Source organism: Hermetia illucens, chromosome 1 (assembly GCF_905115235.1).
Source record: "Hermetia illucens chromosome 1, iHerIll2.2.curated.20191125, whole genome shotgun sequence".
Taxonomy (NCBI): Eukaryota; Metazoa; Arthropoda; class Insecta; order Diptera; family Stratiomyidae; genus Hermetia; species Hermetia illucens.
Genome location: NC_051849.1, coordinates 161,112,301 through 161,127,768, shown reverse-complemented (window position 1 = coordinate 161,127,768; position 15,468 = coordinate 161,112,301). Strand labels below are relative to the sequence as shown.

At 39.1% G+C, this 15,468-nt stretch overlaps 1 protein-coding gene across 2 annotated transcripts; it reads right to left on the bottom strand.

Annotated features, from left to right (window-relative positions):
* Positions 1-386: 386 nt before the first annotated feature.
* Positions 387-14,859, bottom strand: LOC119661271. Of its 2 annotated transcripts, none has more exons than XM_038070533.1 (3): positions 14,610-14,859; positions 1,613-2,432; positions 387-753 (listed from the first exon to the last, which is right to left on the bottom strand). In XM_038070533.1, exons 1-3 carry the CDS (start codon positions 14,701-14,703, stop codon positions 546-548), a joined length of 1,122 nt encoding a protein of 373 aa, XP_037926461.1. In that variant the 5' UTR covers positions 14,704-14,859; the 3' UTR covers positions 387-545. The 2 variants fall into 2 exon arrangements, with proteins under 2 accessions (XP_037926461.1, XP_037926460.1); XM_038070532.1 differs by having other exon boundaries at positions 1,613-2,435; positions 14,610-14,854.
* Between the last annotated feature and the right edge of the window lie 609 nt (positions 14,860-15,468).

Genomic DNA, 15,468 nt, shown 5'->3' with positions numbered 1-15,468 from the left:
TGTATATAAAGGGATCCACAGACCACATGTTCTCACCGAATTTCGTGACAGACAGAAAGACATTGAATCGATTCTAATGTTTTGTTTCACACAAAACCTTAAAATGGTATTCATAGTATACCTGATCGCATAAAAGAGGTTCGAAAAAATGGGGGCGAAGCTATAAAATATTAATTGTAAAAAGTTACTAGTTTTTCACAATATTATGTACCTACGTCACAGACACATTTATGACTATTTATATTGAAAAATTTGGTCTTTACTGCTGTTCGAAGTTAAGACTTTATTTCAATCGGTTCGCGATGAATTGCATGAGATAAGACCTCATTAATAAAATTTTGAACTTTTTCACCGACTAATCTTTTGTTCGAATTAAAAACAACTTATTATTAAAAAAAACATTTACTCGATAAATGACCTGTTTACATCTCATATGTGACTAAAAGCAATTGAAAATTTAAAACATATATACATACATACCCAACAAAAAATACAGCCTAACATCTAAATCCTATTCCTGCATGTCAACAAGTGATTCTAAACGTTCAAACTGTTTTCACTTTCAATATACCTTTAGATCTCAAATATCTAACAATTAGTGGTGCTGATGCTAATGTAACACTTATTCTAACCGGTGCGAATACTTTATGGATCGCATACGCGACTACGAATGTGCTAGCATCAGCTACATTTACTGTTGATCCTTCTCCCAACCATGGTATCGTCTTTAAAAACGATGCAACATCTACTCCTCTGCAAAGAAGAAGAAAGAGAAGTGTAAACCCAGATCCGCGCCCATTTAGCGTTAAAATAGGTGCAACACATGCCAATCGGTTCAAGCGTTATTAGCCAAGTATTTACAATGGTAAGAGTTAGTGAAGCATCGACCAGGTAATGTTCAATGGTAAGAGTCAATGAAACATGTGAAATCGAAACAGGATGAAATATTATAAGTAAACAAAGTGAAGAAATTATAATCTTAAAATCGAAAAACAAAACATATTTTCCAAACAAAGGCATCATTCCATAGTTACCCAAGAAAAGTGCAGGGCGCAGGTGAATATTAATTTTGTTTCTCCATTCCCAGGTAAAATAGCGAATATTCAAAGAGACGGTACAACATAAATGCAGGGCTTTCAATCCGTTTCCCCAAAGGTCTTGCAATATTTCCATATAATTGAAAGCTTGATTTTTTCTAAGGAATGCATATTGATTACACCATCCGTTCAGATTTTATAACGATAAAATGTGAATCAAACCGCTGAATGACTGAGGGTAATAATTTAGGGATTTATAGTATCACTTAAGGACCTTCCCAAAAAACCAGAAATCTTTTCTATATGCAACGCAAACAATTTAGAAATCGCCCACCGCAGGGTATGGTCTTTATTATTATAGCTGACTTTATTCACCATTTGTTATCAACATTAATAGCTAAAGTCAGTTTGAAACAATTTTTATGCCGACACAACCAAAATTTCTCATAAAGTTGTAACGATATCAACCATCGGAGGTATTAGGAATCGATTCCATAATAAAGAAGCGTGCCAGGGATGGTGCAATCTCGACCGCATCACTGTACAAAACAAAATAATAAAAATAAAAAACGTACCTAGAAACAAGAACATAACACGCTCCAAGTGATAGCAACGATATGCCGACGTGAAAAACAATAACAGTTGCTCCGTACTCTTTAATCGCTCGTTTTATCTTTTCCTTCCCCGTCATTTTGATGGTGTCTTGTTTAGATTCTACCTGTCCTGGCTGTGTTCCAGGATTAGCAGGATCGCTGGACACCTTGTTCTGTCCACTAGCACTGCTTTCATGGCTATCAATTTTCTTACAAGCAAATCCAGAAGTAGAAAACTTTCGTGTTAGTTCATGCAAACGATGAAATTGATTGCGACTCAAAATAATTGAATTAGGCATCAATACTCCTAGACTCTGTACAGCTTGCATACCTGGTTTAATGAATGTTGCATTTTCATCATAATCCGACCATCCAGCACGGGCTTCACGTCGAAGATTGGTATAATGTGAGCTTTGTAAATTGTGTGACATGAATTTGCTGTCCTGACTCCATTGTCCACCAGGCATATTTAAGTGTGTGAATTTGTGCATACCACCAAATGGACTTGGTACATTGCTTTGCATGGATGAGTTCAAATTTACCGCTCCACGACAATCATACGATTCAACATGTGGATCTGTTACTGTTGGTGAATTATCGACGGTGATATCTAGTGGTTTTTCAATGGTTGCATGGGACTGATGTGTCAAGATAGCATGAGCGGAAATATCACGATTCCTTTGTGGCGAAAAACGAGTTGTCTCTGCAGGGTCAATATTAGCTGGAAGCGGCAAGGCTGCCGCTACTGGGTATGATTTTTGTGCAGTGATGTGGAGTTTGTTAGTGGATAGTTTGACACCAGCTTCTGAAAATAAATATAAATGATATATATTTTCCGCTATATGACAATAAAATTGTATAATATAAAGCCAGAAAAATGAATGCTCTAATTAAATGCACAGGATATAAATTTTTGAAAATGTCTTATATTATCCACACAGTCTGGAAGAAGCCCAGAATTAGATTTCCTATTGCTATGGTGTAAAATTTTTTTTCTGTGACTAAGAACATTAGAGGGTTAGGACAGTGTCTTAAAACGCAATTCCGACCATTCCTTAGTAAATATGTATGGCTAACTTCTTGAAGTAACATAACATTCATGATTCAAACTCGACAATGACAAATGTCTTTTTGTTTTCTCACTTAGTAGTAACTTCTCCAAGTCCTCATCGTTGCGACGATAGACGAATTTTAACCATATCATTAATAATGATGATAGTCATTGGCCCAACAGTCTAATAGGTCCTGAAGCATGTTAGAGCACTTCATTTCTATATTGTTAAAGTGTACGATAAAACATTATAGTGAGCACTACATCGCTGGAATCTACTCGGTTCATTTTGCAAAAGTTCGCCACCTATAACAATATCCGATTAGGAACTTTTTGGGGCAACGTAATCTCAGGTTTCCCTTAAAATTATTGCAGGTAACGTCTGAAATTTCTTGAAACTTGTGGCATCCGCCGATATATGAGTCGAAAAATAGATTGCTAAGCTCTCGAAAAAGAGCAAGAATATCGAGTACAAAGAGTAGCACGTGTCGTGATATTCATAGAAAGGGTATCCCAATGAATCACATGACTGTTGTGCCAAATGCAACATGGAGGTCAAATTTTGGAGAAATCCAAATTTCGAAATCAATTATATTACAATATGGTTGATTGACAATACTACTTTGATGAAAATTTCTCGGAATTAATACCTTGTGGCGCCCCTGTCAACTCAATTTAAATTGTTTTTTTTTGTTCCATTCATCAAGGAAGCAAATAACTCGTGGATTATTCATCACGATAACGCATCGTAGCACAATACCATAATGTTCTGCGAACTCATCTGGTTTGGGTCTCTATGATTTCTTTCTCTACACTTGAACCGAATTGTTTTGAAGGGGGCAATTCGATTTCGATGAATGAACTTGTATTTTCAAACTCCTGAATAAATTCATTGATCATGATCCAAAATAAAGGAATGGTCTCCAGTTGCGTCTCCGCAAATTCTCTCCATTTCGATAAAATAGCTATGAACTCAGAAAAGGAAGTAAGAAGTAACCGGAATACAACCATGAAAATAGTATTCACTAATGAGAACAGAAATACTCGTAAACTTAGCTAGTTGTCACCTATCTTCTTCCTGAGTTTTATGAGAAAAGCTCCACGTTTTACTATAGTAAGAAGGGTCGTTTGTTTTTCCAAGAAAGTATAGAATAGTTAAATAGGCAGCAGAACTGACGGTTTAGGGGTAAACTATGACCATGTTAGCAAAAAACACCCTAATTAGTTCTATTGATATCGGACTGTGGCGCGGCAGGATCCGCAGCATTCGAAATTTATTTCAAATGTTGCCGATGCGGACGGGTAGATGGCGCGGAACTCTCCACTCACTTTAGAACTCACCACTCATTTAGAACTCGCCACGGGAGTGGAGAATTAGCGGTGAGAAAGTGCCGTTGGTTTAGACAGAAAGGACCGCATGGAAATAAGCCGGTCTCTTCTGTCTCCAACCGCGGAGAGTAACACTCACTTAAATCAAAGTTTGAAACGTTGTATTAATTTTTATATTGTTTTATGGTTTTTAATTCTATTTTATAACCACACTCGTGAATTAAAGTTATTCGATCTATTAGAGAAGTTATTTCCTCTCTTTTCCTAGTAGAATCTATCTTGGTGCTTGAGAAATAGCTGAGTAATTCATGTTTTTGAATAGACCAACTTAAATGGAAAACTAAATTATTAATAAATGAAAGTGGTTTGCGAATGTTTCTATTTTGTATATTTTTACAATCAAAATTATCTAATGTGGTATAAGTTTCGTGCTCTTTTCCAATAAAAAACAATATAGAAACTAAAGGACTATGACAATGTTTCCCATGAGCAATGAGCAATATACTTCTAGAGCAATGCATCCCAGAACCTTGCAAGTGCAATAAGTTTGAACACATCCCATGATCAAAAAGGATCAAGAATTTGTAATTTAAACACATTCACAACTAGCTGACGTAATGTGAAAGTAATATTTATTTCCAAACCAGGGAGACTCACCTACACGGACGCAAAAGCCTTCGGACCGACCAGTCTAACTTCCTTTCTGTAAAAACGACTGGAAAGACTGGTACATTAGTTCATAAGGGATATCTATATCCCTAGGGGGCCACTTCACTGTAGGCAACATGCCTACCAGAAAGGTAAATCCACGAAGGCAGACACTTCATGACCTAACGGCAAAAATTGAGACTGCAATGTCCGGTACGCCTTAGGCCCATTCACGGACATCGAAGGCGCCTTCAATTATGCCTCATCCGCGGCAGTTTGTAACGTGGCAAAACAGCATGGAATCGATCCGCTGTTAATCATCCTTCACACGCCAGAGTGAAGAAAGATCCACATATTGGTCAGAAAGAAGTCTATTGAAGCAGGGTGTCTAAGGGTTGCCCGCAGGGGTTCTTCCTCCTGTTATGGCTTCTAGTTATGGACACTTTGTTTTGGCTCCTGGAAAAGTGGAGGGGTCGCACCATTCGAATCTGTTCCGACAGTCGGGCAGTATCATCGGCACTAAACAGCAACGACATATCAAGCCAATTGGTGTGTAGTTCTCATCAGGTGCCGACTGAACGAAACATTCCTGATTTGGGTGTCGGGGCACTCAAACATCGCTGCTAATGAGGGAGTGGACAGACTGGCTCGCCACAATTCTGAATCCACAATGAGGGGGTTAAAACCAGCTTTTGGTATCCAGCCATCTACTGTCAAATCTACTTTGAAGGGGGGAATTGCAAGGATTTATGCAGCCGGCAGGCGAAAATCTTGGTGAAGGAACCCGGGGCCGCATTTTTGTTGTCGCTTAAGAAGTAGGATATGAAATTCCTAGTAGGGTTTTTAATAAGACATTGCTCCTTAAACTACCACATGGAAAAAATCAGAATGGTGGCCTGAGCCATATGCAGCTAATGTGAGAAAGTGGAAGAGATGGCCCTGCACTCCTCAGACGAAGATACCTTGGCAACGTATTGTTGAGAAAAGAGTTTGTTACAAACTTTTTGTTGCTAATGCAATTTCATGTGCTGATGCATTGTAAATATTGTAAAAAACCTGATCTGTCGAAAACTCGGGCATACGAATGATATAAAGAGTTTATAAGTGGCCGCACTCTCTTTCTCCTCTTTCCTAACTCCCGTCTACATCAAGCCCCGACGAAAATATCGAGAAAGTGAAAAGAGCTGCTGAAAAATCATCATACCAGCGAAGAGACTGCTAGTGAACTTGGCATTGCATATGGAACCGCGCAGCACATTGTGGTACAAATTTTACGTGTTAGATGTATCGCATTCAGGATAGTTTCCAAGAAACCTGAATTTCATGCAAAAACAACATCGAAAGACGGTTGCTGAAAACATGATTTCTGAAGTGAAACGGCGGTCAACAATTGTCCGAGGGCGCTTCGAAGACGGGCCAAAATCGAAAGACCTTGAAGGAGATAAAAAAAAATTGCCGGAAAATTAAGTCGTTTTTCTTTTATTTAGAAACTCCTGATACTTTTTGATCTTAGGATATAACATAGCAGCAATAGTACGGCTGCCACTTGATATATACCGCATCCGCCCCTTAAATTATTCTGTTACGTTGACTCAACACTTTGGGCACAAAAAAACTGGCCGCCTTAATGATTGAGTTCAGCCAGTGTCCTCCGTTTATTTCCCGCCTTTTTTTAGGAATGAGAAATCTTCCATCTGGCAGGCCCTCATATTCCATAATTCCAGAGCGTATTCATTCTAGAATAAGTTAGTTTAGTCACAATAATGAAAATGATAAGAAAAACGCTTTTTATTAATATGCTTAGTTTTATTTATTCGGAAAGGGGAACTTACTGAAAACAGGATAAGAAGTGGTATCGGTGGTGCCGGCAAATCCTGAACGGAATCCCGCTTATTTAGCTACAATTTTTAGAAAGGCGGGGATCATGCAAGTATATCTCCAATTATTAAATTCTAAATCTTTACTTCTCTCAGGATATTAATATTTTTCCCTTTTTTCACTCGTTTGGGAAAGTCCTTAAGATCACAAAAGAACAATAGCAACCACAGAAGGGACACAAAGTACTTGTGTGAGCAGACCATCAAATATGTCAACCATAATTTACATAAGGGCATTGATGAACGAAATTTTATCTATAGCCTGTACTCTTTTGTTAAAATGGCCCGCTACCTCATTCCGTGGGACACCTTCAAGTGTAATAGGGCCTAAGATCGCGATGAAAGGTTTCTTCTATTTCCCAAATCATTTGCCATCGAGAATGAGAAATCTGCCGTTCCTATTCTACTGAGTGCATTTGATCGGACCCCGGGCAACCCTGATAATTTATTGATTTGTATAAGTTACCTGTGGAAATACCTTACAAGTGCGGTTATGATCACGTAAACCATGCATGAAAAGTCTCCACGATACCAGTTGCAGCTTCTAATGAATTCGATATACTTTAACCTCTGCATGTTATTTTTAAGAATTTTAAGTAAAATGGCTGATGAAATTATTTTATTTTTTACAAATAGATTCAAAGGCTTCATTTAACAAGTTTTCAGAAAAACATGTCTCCATAATGATTTCATAACCTTGGACGAAATCCAAATGAAATTTGTGACAAGAGTGATTATTAGAATAAAAATAGGACTTGAAATTTTGCCAATGCAATTGTCCATGAGGAAGATCCAAAGTGCATTATATGAAAAACACGCTTATGATTCTACTATTGTGTGTCGTTTTGAGCGGCTTAGTTATAGTTAGAAAAAAACTATTTTTTCCGATAATCAATGAAAGTCTCAATTTCAGACTAAGACTAATTGAGTAGAGGACAACTGATCCTCAAATTATCGATTGGTGAAAAACAAAGTCGTTTGTTCGTCATTATTGAAAAATCAACCTTTCTTTCTAAACACGCTATAATAGAAAGCAATGTCACTGGATATGAACTTCCAACCAATAATGGTTTGCGCATTTATCCCACCAATATAGGCTAAATGAGCAGACGTGAAGGACGAAAAAGCCATATATGGAGGATGAAAAGCATAGCAATATCGTTATTATTTAGTTTATGCTTCCCTGGCCAACGCAATGAAGACAGACAGAAAATCTTTGTCACGACCTACGCTCCATTTCTCGTCATGGCAATGGAGCTCAAGCGCGTCGCGCATTAGATATACAATTAACTTGATGGCGACCCAATGCGGTACGGTCACCGTGAACATATTTTTCCGTCACATGCCCGAGCATGGTATTGTCAAATCCCACCCTACCATTAAGATCAACCATGACGATCACAATGTCACCTTTAGGAAGTCTCTCCTGAAGTACATATAGTTGCTCATAGGAAACTACTTTTTCCTCTATAACAGAACTCTACGGTGCCCCGAGGTGCTACTACCATTTCGATGACAAGAGAATTTCGAAATTTACCAGTCGTTAGCCCACAAATTTCTATACTTTCAGCCACCTTTATGTTAGCCAAAAAATATTTTCAGTATCTTTTCAAATCTCCTAGCTCAATGGGTATGACTTTCATTACCAAATTCACTAGTTCGACCGGTAGAATGCTAAGGTTTGGGGGAGATATGTGGATGACTTTTATGACATTATAGAAAAGGAAACTTTGAAAACACATCCACGTCCAAATCTCAACATAATACATCAAAATACAGAATTACCCTTGAGATGGAAGAGGAAGAACATGCTAACCCTTCCCTTATTTTCAAAGTGAATTGTGAACGAGTGCTCCGACAAACTATTAGGAGTCTCAATGACAAATGAAAGAGCACTTTTCAACAACAAGCACTGACCAAGTTTACTCTTGATCAGTCCAAAAGGAGAATAGCATTTGAGGTTAATCGAATCTTCCTTTCGCTGGAACGAAAGCTGTTGAAACATGAAGAAATTGAAGAAAGTTGAGGCTCCTGAAGGAACCAGACAGGCTTGAAAATAAACAGAGCACACCGTCATAGCAAACCATACCATTTTCAAGAAGAATGTAAAATTAGTAATCCACATAACGGATATAAGGAAATTAGACGTAATTGAAAGTATGAAAATTTATCAAACCTAAAAAGACCTTTTTAACAAAGACCAAGGAAACGAATGTTCGGGGCTGGTCAAATTTATCATGAGGAGGAGCAGCCAAAATATGCATATTCGCAAAAAAAAATCTAGTAAAGTTAAAATGAAAAATTCCATTACATTTCCCCATACATTTTCGCATTTAGAAGCGCAAGAAATATCAACTTTCGGATCAGCAGTGTTCACACATGCGCTTTTTATAGGCAACAATTCTTCTCCATTTAGGACATACGATGACATCAGCTTTTCTTCTAGAGGTGGCAGCCTTATGTATATGATTCCTAAAAACCCCTATATGAAGCATAGTGCGTCAACCACATCACAGCTTTATACAGGGTGAATAAGAACTACTTCTTGTACCACTTTTCAGTTGAACTAGTTAACTGTACGTTTAGGTAAATAAATCTATGCATTCGGTTTATGATAGATCATTGGTCCCGTGTGCCTGGTAAGTTCTTAAGACTGAGCTATAAGACCCAGGGTCCACCAACGAGACACTCATTTTGATTTTCATCGAATTGATAATATCGTATAATCAGGGAATCGTCAGGGAATATCTCAAGTGAACGATAGCATTGCTTCCATCAATCGACAGTTCGGTGTTTCAAAGGCTGTTCCTTTGTGGATTCAGTAAATTCCGGGATGTATCCAAGAACACAAATAATATGAAGACAACATATGCTACAACCAGCCGATAAGAAAATATAGTCAAGAATCAAGTTGCACTTGGAACCAGGACTACCATTAAAATCCTCAACCAGTCACCAGTCAGAATATGGTGAATGTGAACTTAGGATCATTCATGAAAACTGTACGAGTACTGTAGGAAAAGAAACTATTGCCGATTTACGGGAAGTGCCCCAACAATTAATACCAACATCCGAAAGGAATATCTCCCGTTCCTTTGCACGATGAAACTTGCTGTCATACGGCGGTATAGCAGTACAGGCACTCACCCATTTATAATCCAATCGAACATTTACAGGCAGTGGTAAAAGAGGCTATTTTTAAGGAACCTATTCCAACCAATCATCAATCTGTAGTTGGGTGAATATATGCGATATTTTTGTAAGGTGGATCATTTAATGCTATAAAATGAAAATTACGGGGAATAACAGCAAAAGAATTTTATATTACTTTCTGGGAGAATAGAAAACTCATCAGTTCGAATTTCTAACTCCTTTTTAATGTTTGGTGTAAAACAAAACCTTCTTTAAATGGATTAACTGTCTTTCTATTACACGCACTTTTCTCCAAAACGATGTGCCCGATCCAAACAAAATTTGGTGGAAATATGAGAACTATGAAATGTCACACATTCAGTAACATAAATTTAAATGGAGACTAAAAGTGGACTCCCCATGCAAAAGGGGATGTAAATTTTTTTTCACGGAATATAGTCATGTTTTCAAATTAGTATTTTCCAAAACTGATATTAGGTTTGGCAAAAATTGTAAAATGTGTGAATAAGAAGTCAAAACGTGCACCTTAAAGTGAGGCAGCACTCATTTTCGGAAACTTCCAGCCCAAAAATTTGAAAAAAATGAGGGTAATTCGCTTATATGAAAACTAGGCCTCAAAATATGCCCCATTACATTTGCTCAAATAAACTTACTAATAGTATATCAACTTTTTGAAATTGACTGAAAACCTGCTATGGGTACTAAATTTTGCAGTAGAAACCCTATCTCCACCACTTCATGAAAAACTGCAGACGGAAAAGAATGAAGGCGCATCTCTCGCGCCTAAAAACGAGCCAAAATGTACCAACTGGTCCTCCATGTTGGGGGTTGCGTAGGGCTGACAACCCTACGCGGAAAACCGATATTACGAAACCACGGAAGGAGCCTTGGACCGGATGGATTCCAAAACGACGAACCCGGCAACAACAACGGATTAACGATTTCCGCATTTTCTCATGGAACGTGGGCTCCCTGTGCAGACCAAATGCTGCTGAGGAACTAGCCAATACCCTGTCCCAATATAAGGCTAATGTAACAGCGTTGCAAGAAATACGATGGACAGGCACCGGTTTCCTGGAGAAGAGCCGCTACACAATATAGTGTCTATTTCTTAGTCAAAAATGAAACCTGCTGTTATCGGCTTTGAAAATATAAGCGAAAGGCTATGCACTCTGCGTTTGCGAGGCAAATTTAGAAATGTAAGCCTCATAAATATTCACGCCCGTACAGAGGAGACTGCAGAGTCGGAGAAGGATACCTTCTACGAGACAGTTGAGCGAACCCCCGAAACCTGTCCTAAGTATGATATCAAAATCATACTTGAAGATTTCAACAGTCAATTAGGGAAGGAGCTCATATTCAGGCAATACGACGGCTCCCATAGCTTACATAGGGATACCAATGATAAAAGACTGTGGATTATTCAGTTAGCAGTATTACACGAAATGGTTTTTGGAAGTGCCTGGTTTGCGCGGAAAGCGGATTACAAACATATATGGGCTTCTCCAGACGGGACCACTTTCAATCAAATTGACCATGTGCTAATTGAACACCTCCACCAGCGGCATGGTGCTCCGAGCTCGAATTACGACACCACCTACAATCCCCTCTGACAATCAGGTGAGAGTGAATACTCAAGCCATTCACAACACAGTTCTCCGCAACACCTATAAGGGCGAAATGGATGCCGCAATAACCGTAATCACCAGAGATCCTGGAGATGAAACATAATGAATGATCTTCACAACCACCGGAAAAACGTTATCATTGATACGGCCACAAAAATACTTGGCCCCAACCGCAAGAAAAGTCGGAACGGGTGGGTTGACGAAGAATGCCGCATACCGAGTAATGATGCATTCTCAAAGAACGCGAGCACGCGCAGAGTCTTATCATGAACTCCGTCGAGCGGAGAAGCAACTTCACAGACGGAAAAAGGAAGCCTGGGAGAACCAACAAGTCTATGAACTAGAAAAGTACAGGGAGCAACCGCACCAGGCGTGCAAGTTTTACCAACAAGTCAGCAGGATGAAACCTTATACACCTTGATGCTTATCCTGCCGAGACAAAGAGGGAAATCTGATTTCGGACAGAATGGACATATTGAAGCGATGGCTTAAGTATTTTGATGAACTGCTCACCAACTAAAATATCGGCGAGTTGGAGGTGCCGCCAACTGAAGACGACGGATAAATGCTACCATCACCAAGCACAACAAAAACAGTCCGTGCAATTCATGCGCTTAAAAACCATAAGTCGCCAGGAGGCGATGGAATTAGAACCGAATTGATTAAATATGGAGACGACCAATTACACCAAGCGGTTCATCAACTGATGCTCAAAGTATGGGACAGCGAATCAATGCCTGACGACTGGCAAAGAGGCATTCTTTGTCTCATACATAAAATCTATAAGATATTCTCCGCTATCTTGCTGGGGGGGATAGTCCTATAGGCTCAGAACGTCGTTGGCTCATACTCCAGGCAAATCAGCAACAGATCAGATTTTCTCTCTACGCAAGCGTTGGAAAAACTGTTGGAATATGGATATCAGTTGCACCATCTTTTCATCGACTTTAAAGCCGCCTATGACAGCATAGCCAGGGTAAAACTGTACACGGCCATGAGAGAATTCGGTATCCCAACGAAATTGATAAGACTGACTAGGCTAACCCTGACCAATGTGCGAGGCCAAATAAAAGCAGCAGGATCACCCTCGATACCATTCAACATCAACAACGGTCTAAGACAAGGGATGCCCCATCATGCATCCTCTTCAACCTGGCCCTGGAGAAAGTGATTCGCAATGCCGATGTAAATGCGAGAGGCACCATCCTTTCCAAGTCCACCCAGCTACTGGCCTACGCTGACGATATTGACATCATGGGAAGAACAACCCGAGATGTACAGTCTACCTTCATCTAAATCGAGCTGGGGCGCGAGATCTTGGGCTGCACAAGACAAAGTACATGGTGGCAACGTCAGCGCCAAAACCAAAAGAACGAAAAAAATCGAATCGCACTGGTCAAACGAAAACAATGAAGATAGGAGACTACAACTTTGAGACCGTTGAAAATTTCTCTTATCTAGGGTCGAGAAGCACAACCGATAACAGCTATGACGATGAAATCCGCGCACGATTGTTAGCTACCAACAGAGCCTATGTCAGCTTACAAAAACTGTTTCGCTCGAAACGTCTCATCATAGGGTCAAAGCTGTCACTTTACAAGACTATGATCTTGCCAGTCCCCATGTATTCCTCGGAGACTTGGGTTCTTAGCAAAAAAAACTGCAAACTCTTGGCCGCATTCAAGAGAAGAATCCTCTGAAGAATTTTTGGCCCCCTACATGAGAATGGACGATTCCGTAGCCTACAAAACGACGAAAACTATGAGCGATACCATGACCGTCTGGTTGTGGAAATGGTAGAAAAAAAGACGAGGCAGACTCTGAATGAGATGGAACGATGGCTTAGGTCAGGACGACAGACAGCTTTTAGGGATATCGAATTGGTAGACCTCGGTGCAAAACAGGAGTGTCTGGAGTTCCTTATTAAGGCAGGCCTAGACAGGATACCGGTTGTTGCGTCGTTGATGAGGATGATAGAGGATAGTATCGCGCATAATACTGCCAAGTTTTATATCAAAGTAGTGCGCAATAGAATCTTTAACTATATACACGGGGAACTGTCATGCATTCGAAGTTCCTTACATAAAGAAATAAAAAACCTTTCATACCTGAAGCATCCAGCTTCCAGTTTCATGACTTGTTATCCTGGGGCTCACAAGAAAATTTCCCGCTAAAAACGATTTACGGAAAAAGCAAAATATCCTTCGTCGTACCGAAAGAAAGGTGGATGAAGGACGAAAAGAGTTGTGTTAATAGATTGCCTCTGGGAAGAAATACTAAGCAGATCATGGAGAAGCGTATACATGGAAAAAAAATATTTTATTCTACTAATACATGTAGCCATCAAAGCCGGCCTTGCCCAGCTGACAGAATTTAGCTTGGAACTTGTTACGTATACAATAGGATTTTTCCCCCCCTTAAGTGATGGTTACTTAAGTTTTGTTATCATGGCTACAAGTTCATGATTTCGATAAGATAAGTGTAATAGTTTCCAGTTACAAAAACGAATAGCAAACATCAAAGTATCCAATAATCCGAAAATAGAATTACATCCAAAACAACTAAACCAGGTCATCGCGTGATAATCCGAATGTAAAATCGTCGTTTACATCAGATCTAAATTGTTCATAAAACAACATGGATCCATTGCTACTAGAATGTAACGAAGACTCAGAGCAAACGTGCCTTTAGACATTGACATTTCGACCATAATTACCTGTCGGAAGTGAAAAACAAACTCATCACTTTTCCAAACTTTCTCCTCACAGAAACACCGCGAGGATCTAAAAATGGAAAGGCATGACCTTAATTTTGTGAAAAATTTTGGGAATTTTATTTTTCGAATTTTCACTTTAACTCTGGTAATGAACTGGTTCCGAGCAGCTCGGCCAGGCACATGAACTGTGCGTGCACATTCCTTGTATCCTGTGCCAACATTTTCCTCATTAGATATCGAACTTTGGGTCCATGACAGTGAACGCATTTGACTATTGTTATTCGTCACGCTCCTGACAATGAGTGACAGCCATTTATGAAGGAATATTTCTAGATTATTTTTAAAAGTGGATTCATCATGATGATTATGTATATTCGTTCCGCGTCGAGAGTATTATGTTCCTCCCAAACACAACAAACCGCAAGGTCAAAGATTGATACTGAAAAGCAGCAGAAATGCCGGCGTGTGTATGCAAACTGCAAGCCCTCAGTAATTGACTGTTTCCGCAATTAATGCACATGGCGTTCTACTTCACTAAATTGACTTTATACGTGCATAAAACTGAATGCGTACTCACCATTAAGAGTTTTTCCAGAAGTCGCCCCAAATTGGCGAGTTTGCTGGGCGCGCTCCAACATCTTCGCACAATTCGCTAAATTTTTCATCGCCATTTTGTGTAAAATGTTTTTCACTGAGAACGAAATTAAAGATATCCACACAATTTGCTCGAAATATAATAATACGCGGACAGAACCCACTGATACCTTCGACAATCAACTGTAAATTGAAAATGGTCCGCAATCGGACAGGAATGGGGGTGGCACGAACCAGGCGTGTTGTCAAGCGTCGTGGACGACGTAGAAGCCGAACAGCTGGCTTTATTTTTATTTTGGATGTTGCGCAACATTTCACGGCACTGAAAAGAAGCTTTCGATTGTTGCCATACAAATTGATGAGGGATGGAAGCATGGAAGCAACAACATAACTTGTTGTCAATTTGCCATCCTCTAATGTTAATATAAAAACTTTATTATTATTATAAAAATATATATTAGAAGACATCAGTTTTGCTGCGCAATTTACATACAGCAGTAACAGAATTGGGGGGGAAATGGGAAACCATTGATTTTCAAAATTACACAACGACGGTTCAATTGTGACCGTCGTTAAATTCTATAAAGAATATTCTAGAGATGTTATATGTATATACAGTATGCAAAATTCGTATTCGTACACCCTATATTTTGCGGGTTTTTGGGTTATTTCTGAGAAATGATAGAAAATTCGTTCAATCTTATATAACAATTTTTTACATAAATATGTATGTAGTTGTTATAGAACATTAATCTTAAATTTTATTTACATCCGTTTGTTCAAGAGAACAATTTCCAAATTCAATCGAAGGAAAATTCGTATTCGTACACCCCGACTAGCGG

Excerpts from the sequence above, each read along its gene's own strand:
- LOC119661271 (XM_038070532.1), bottom strand. The coding sequence starts at position 14,703 with ATGGCGATGAAAAATTTAGCGAATTGTGCGAAGATGTTGGAGCGCGCC. Across the intron at positions 2,436-14,609 it reads TTCTGGAAAAACTCTTAATG|AAGCTGGTGTCAAACTATCC; the intron begins GTGAGTACGCAT and ends ATTTATTTTCAG. Across the intron at positions 754-1,612 it reads TGTTATGTTCTTGTTTCTAG|AGGAGTAGATGTTGCATCGT; the intron begins GTACGTTTTTTA and ends TCTTCTTTGCAG.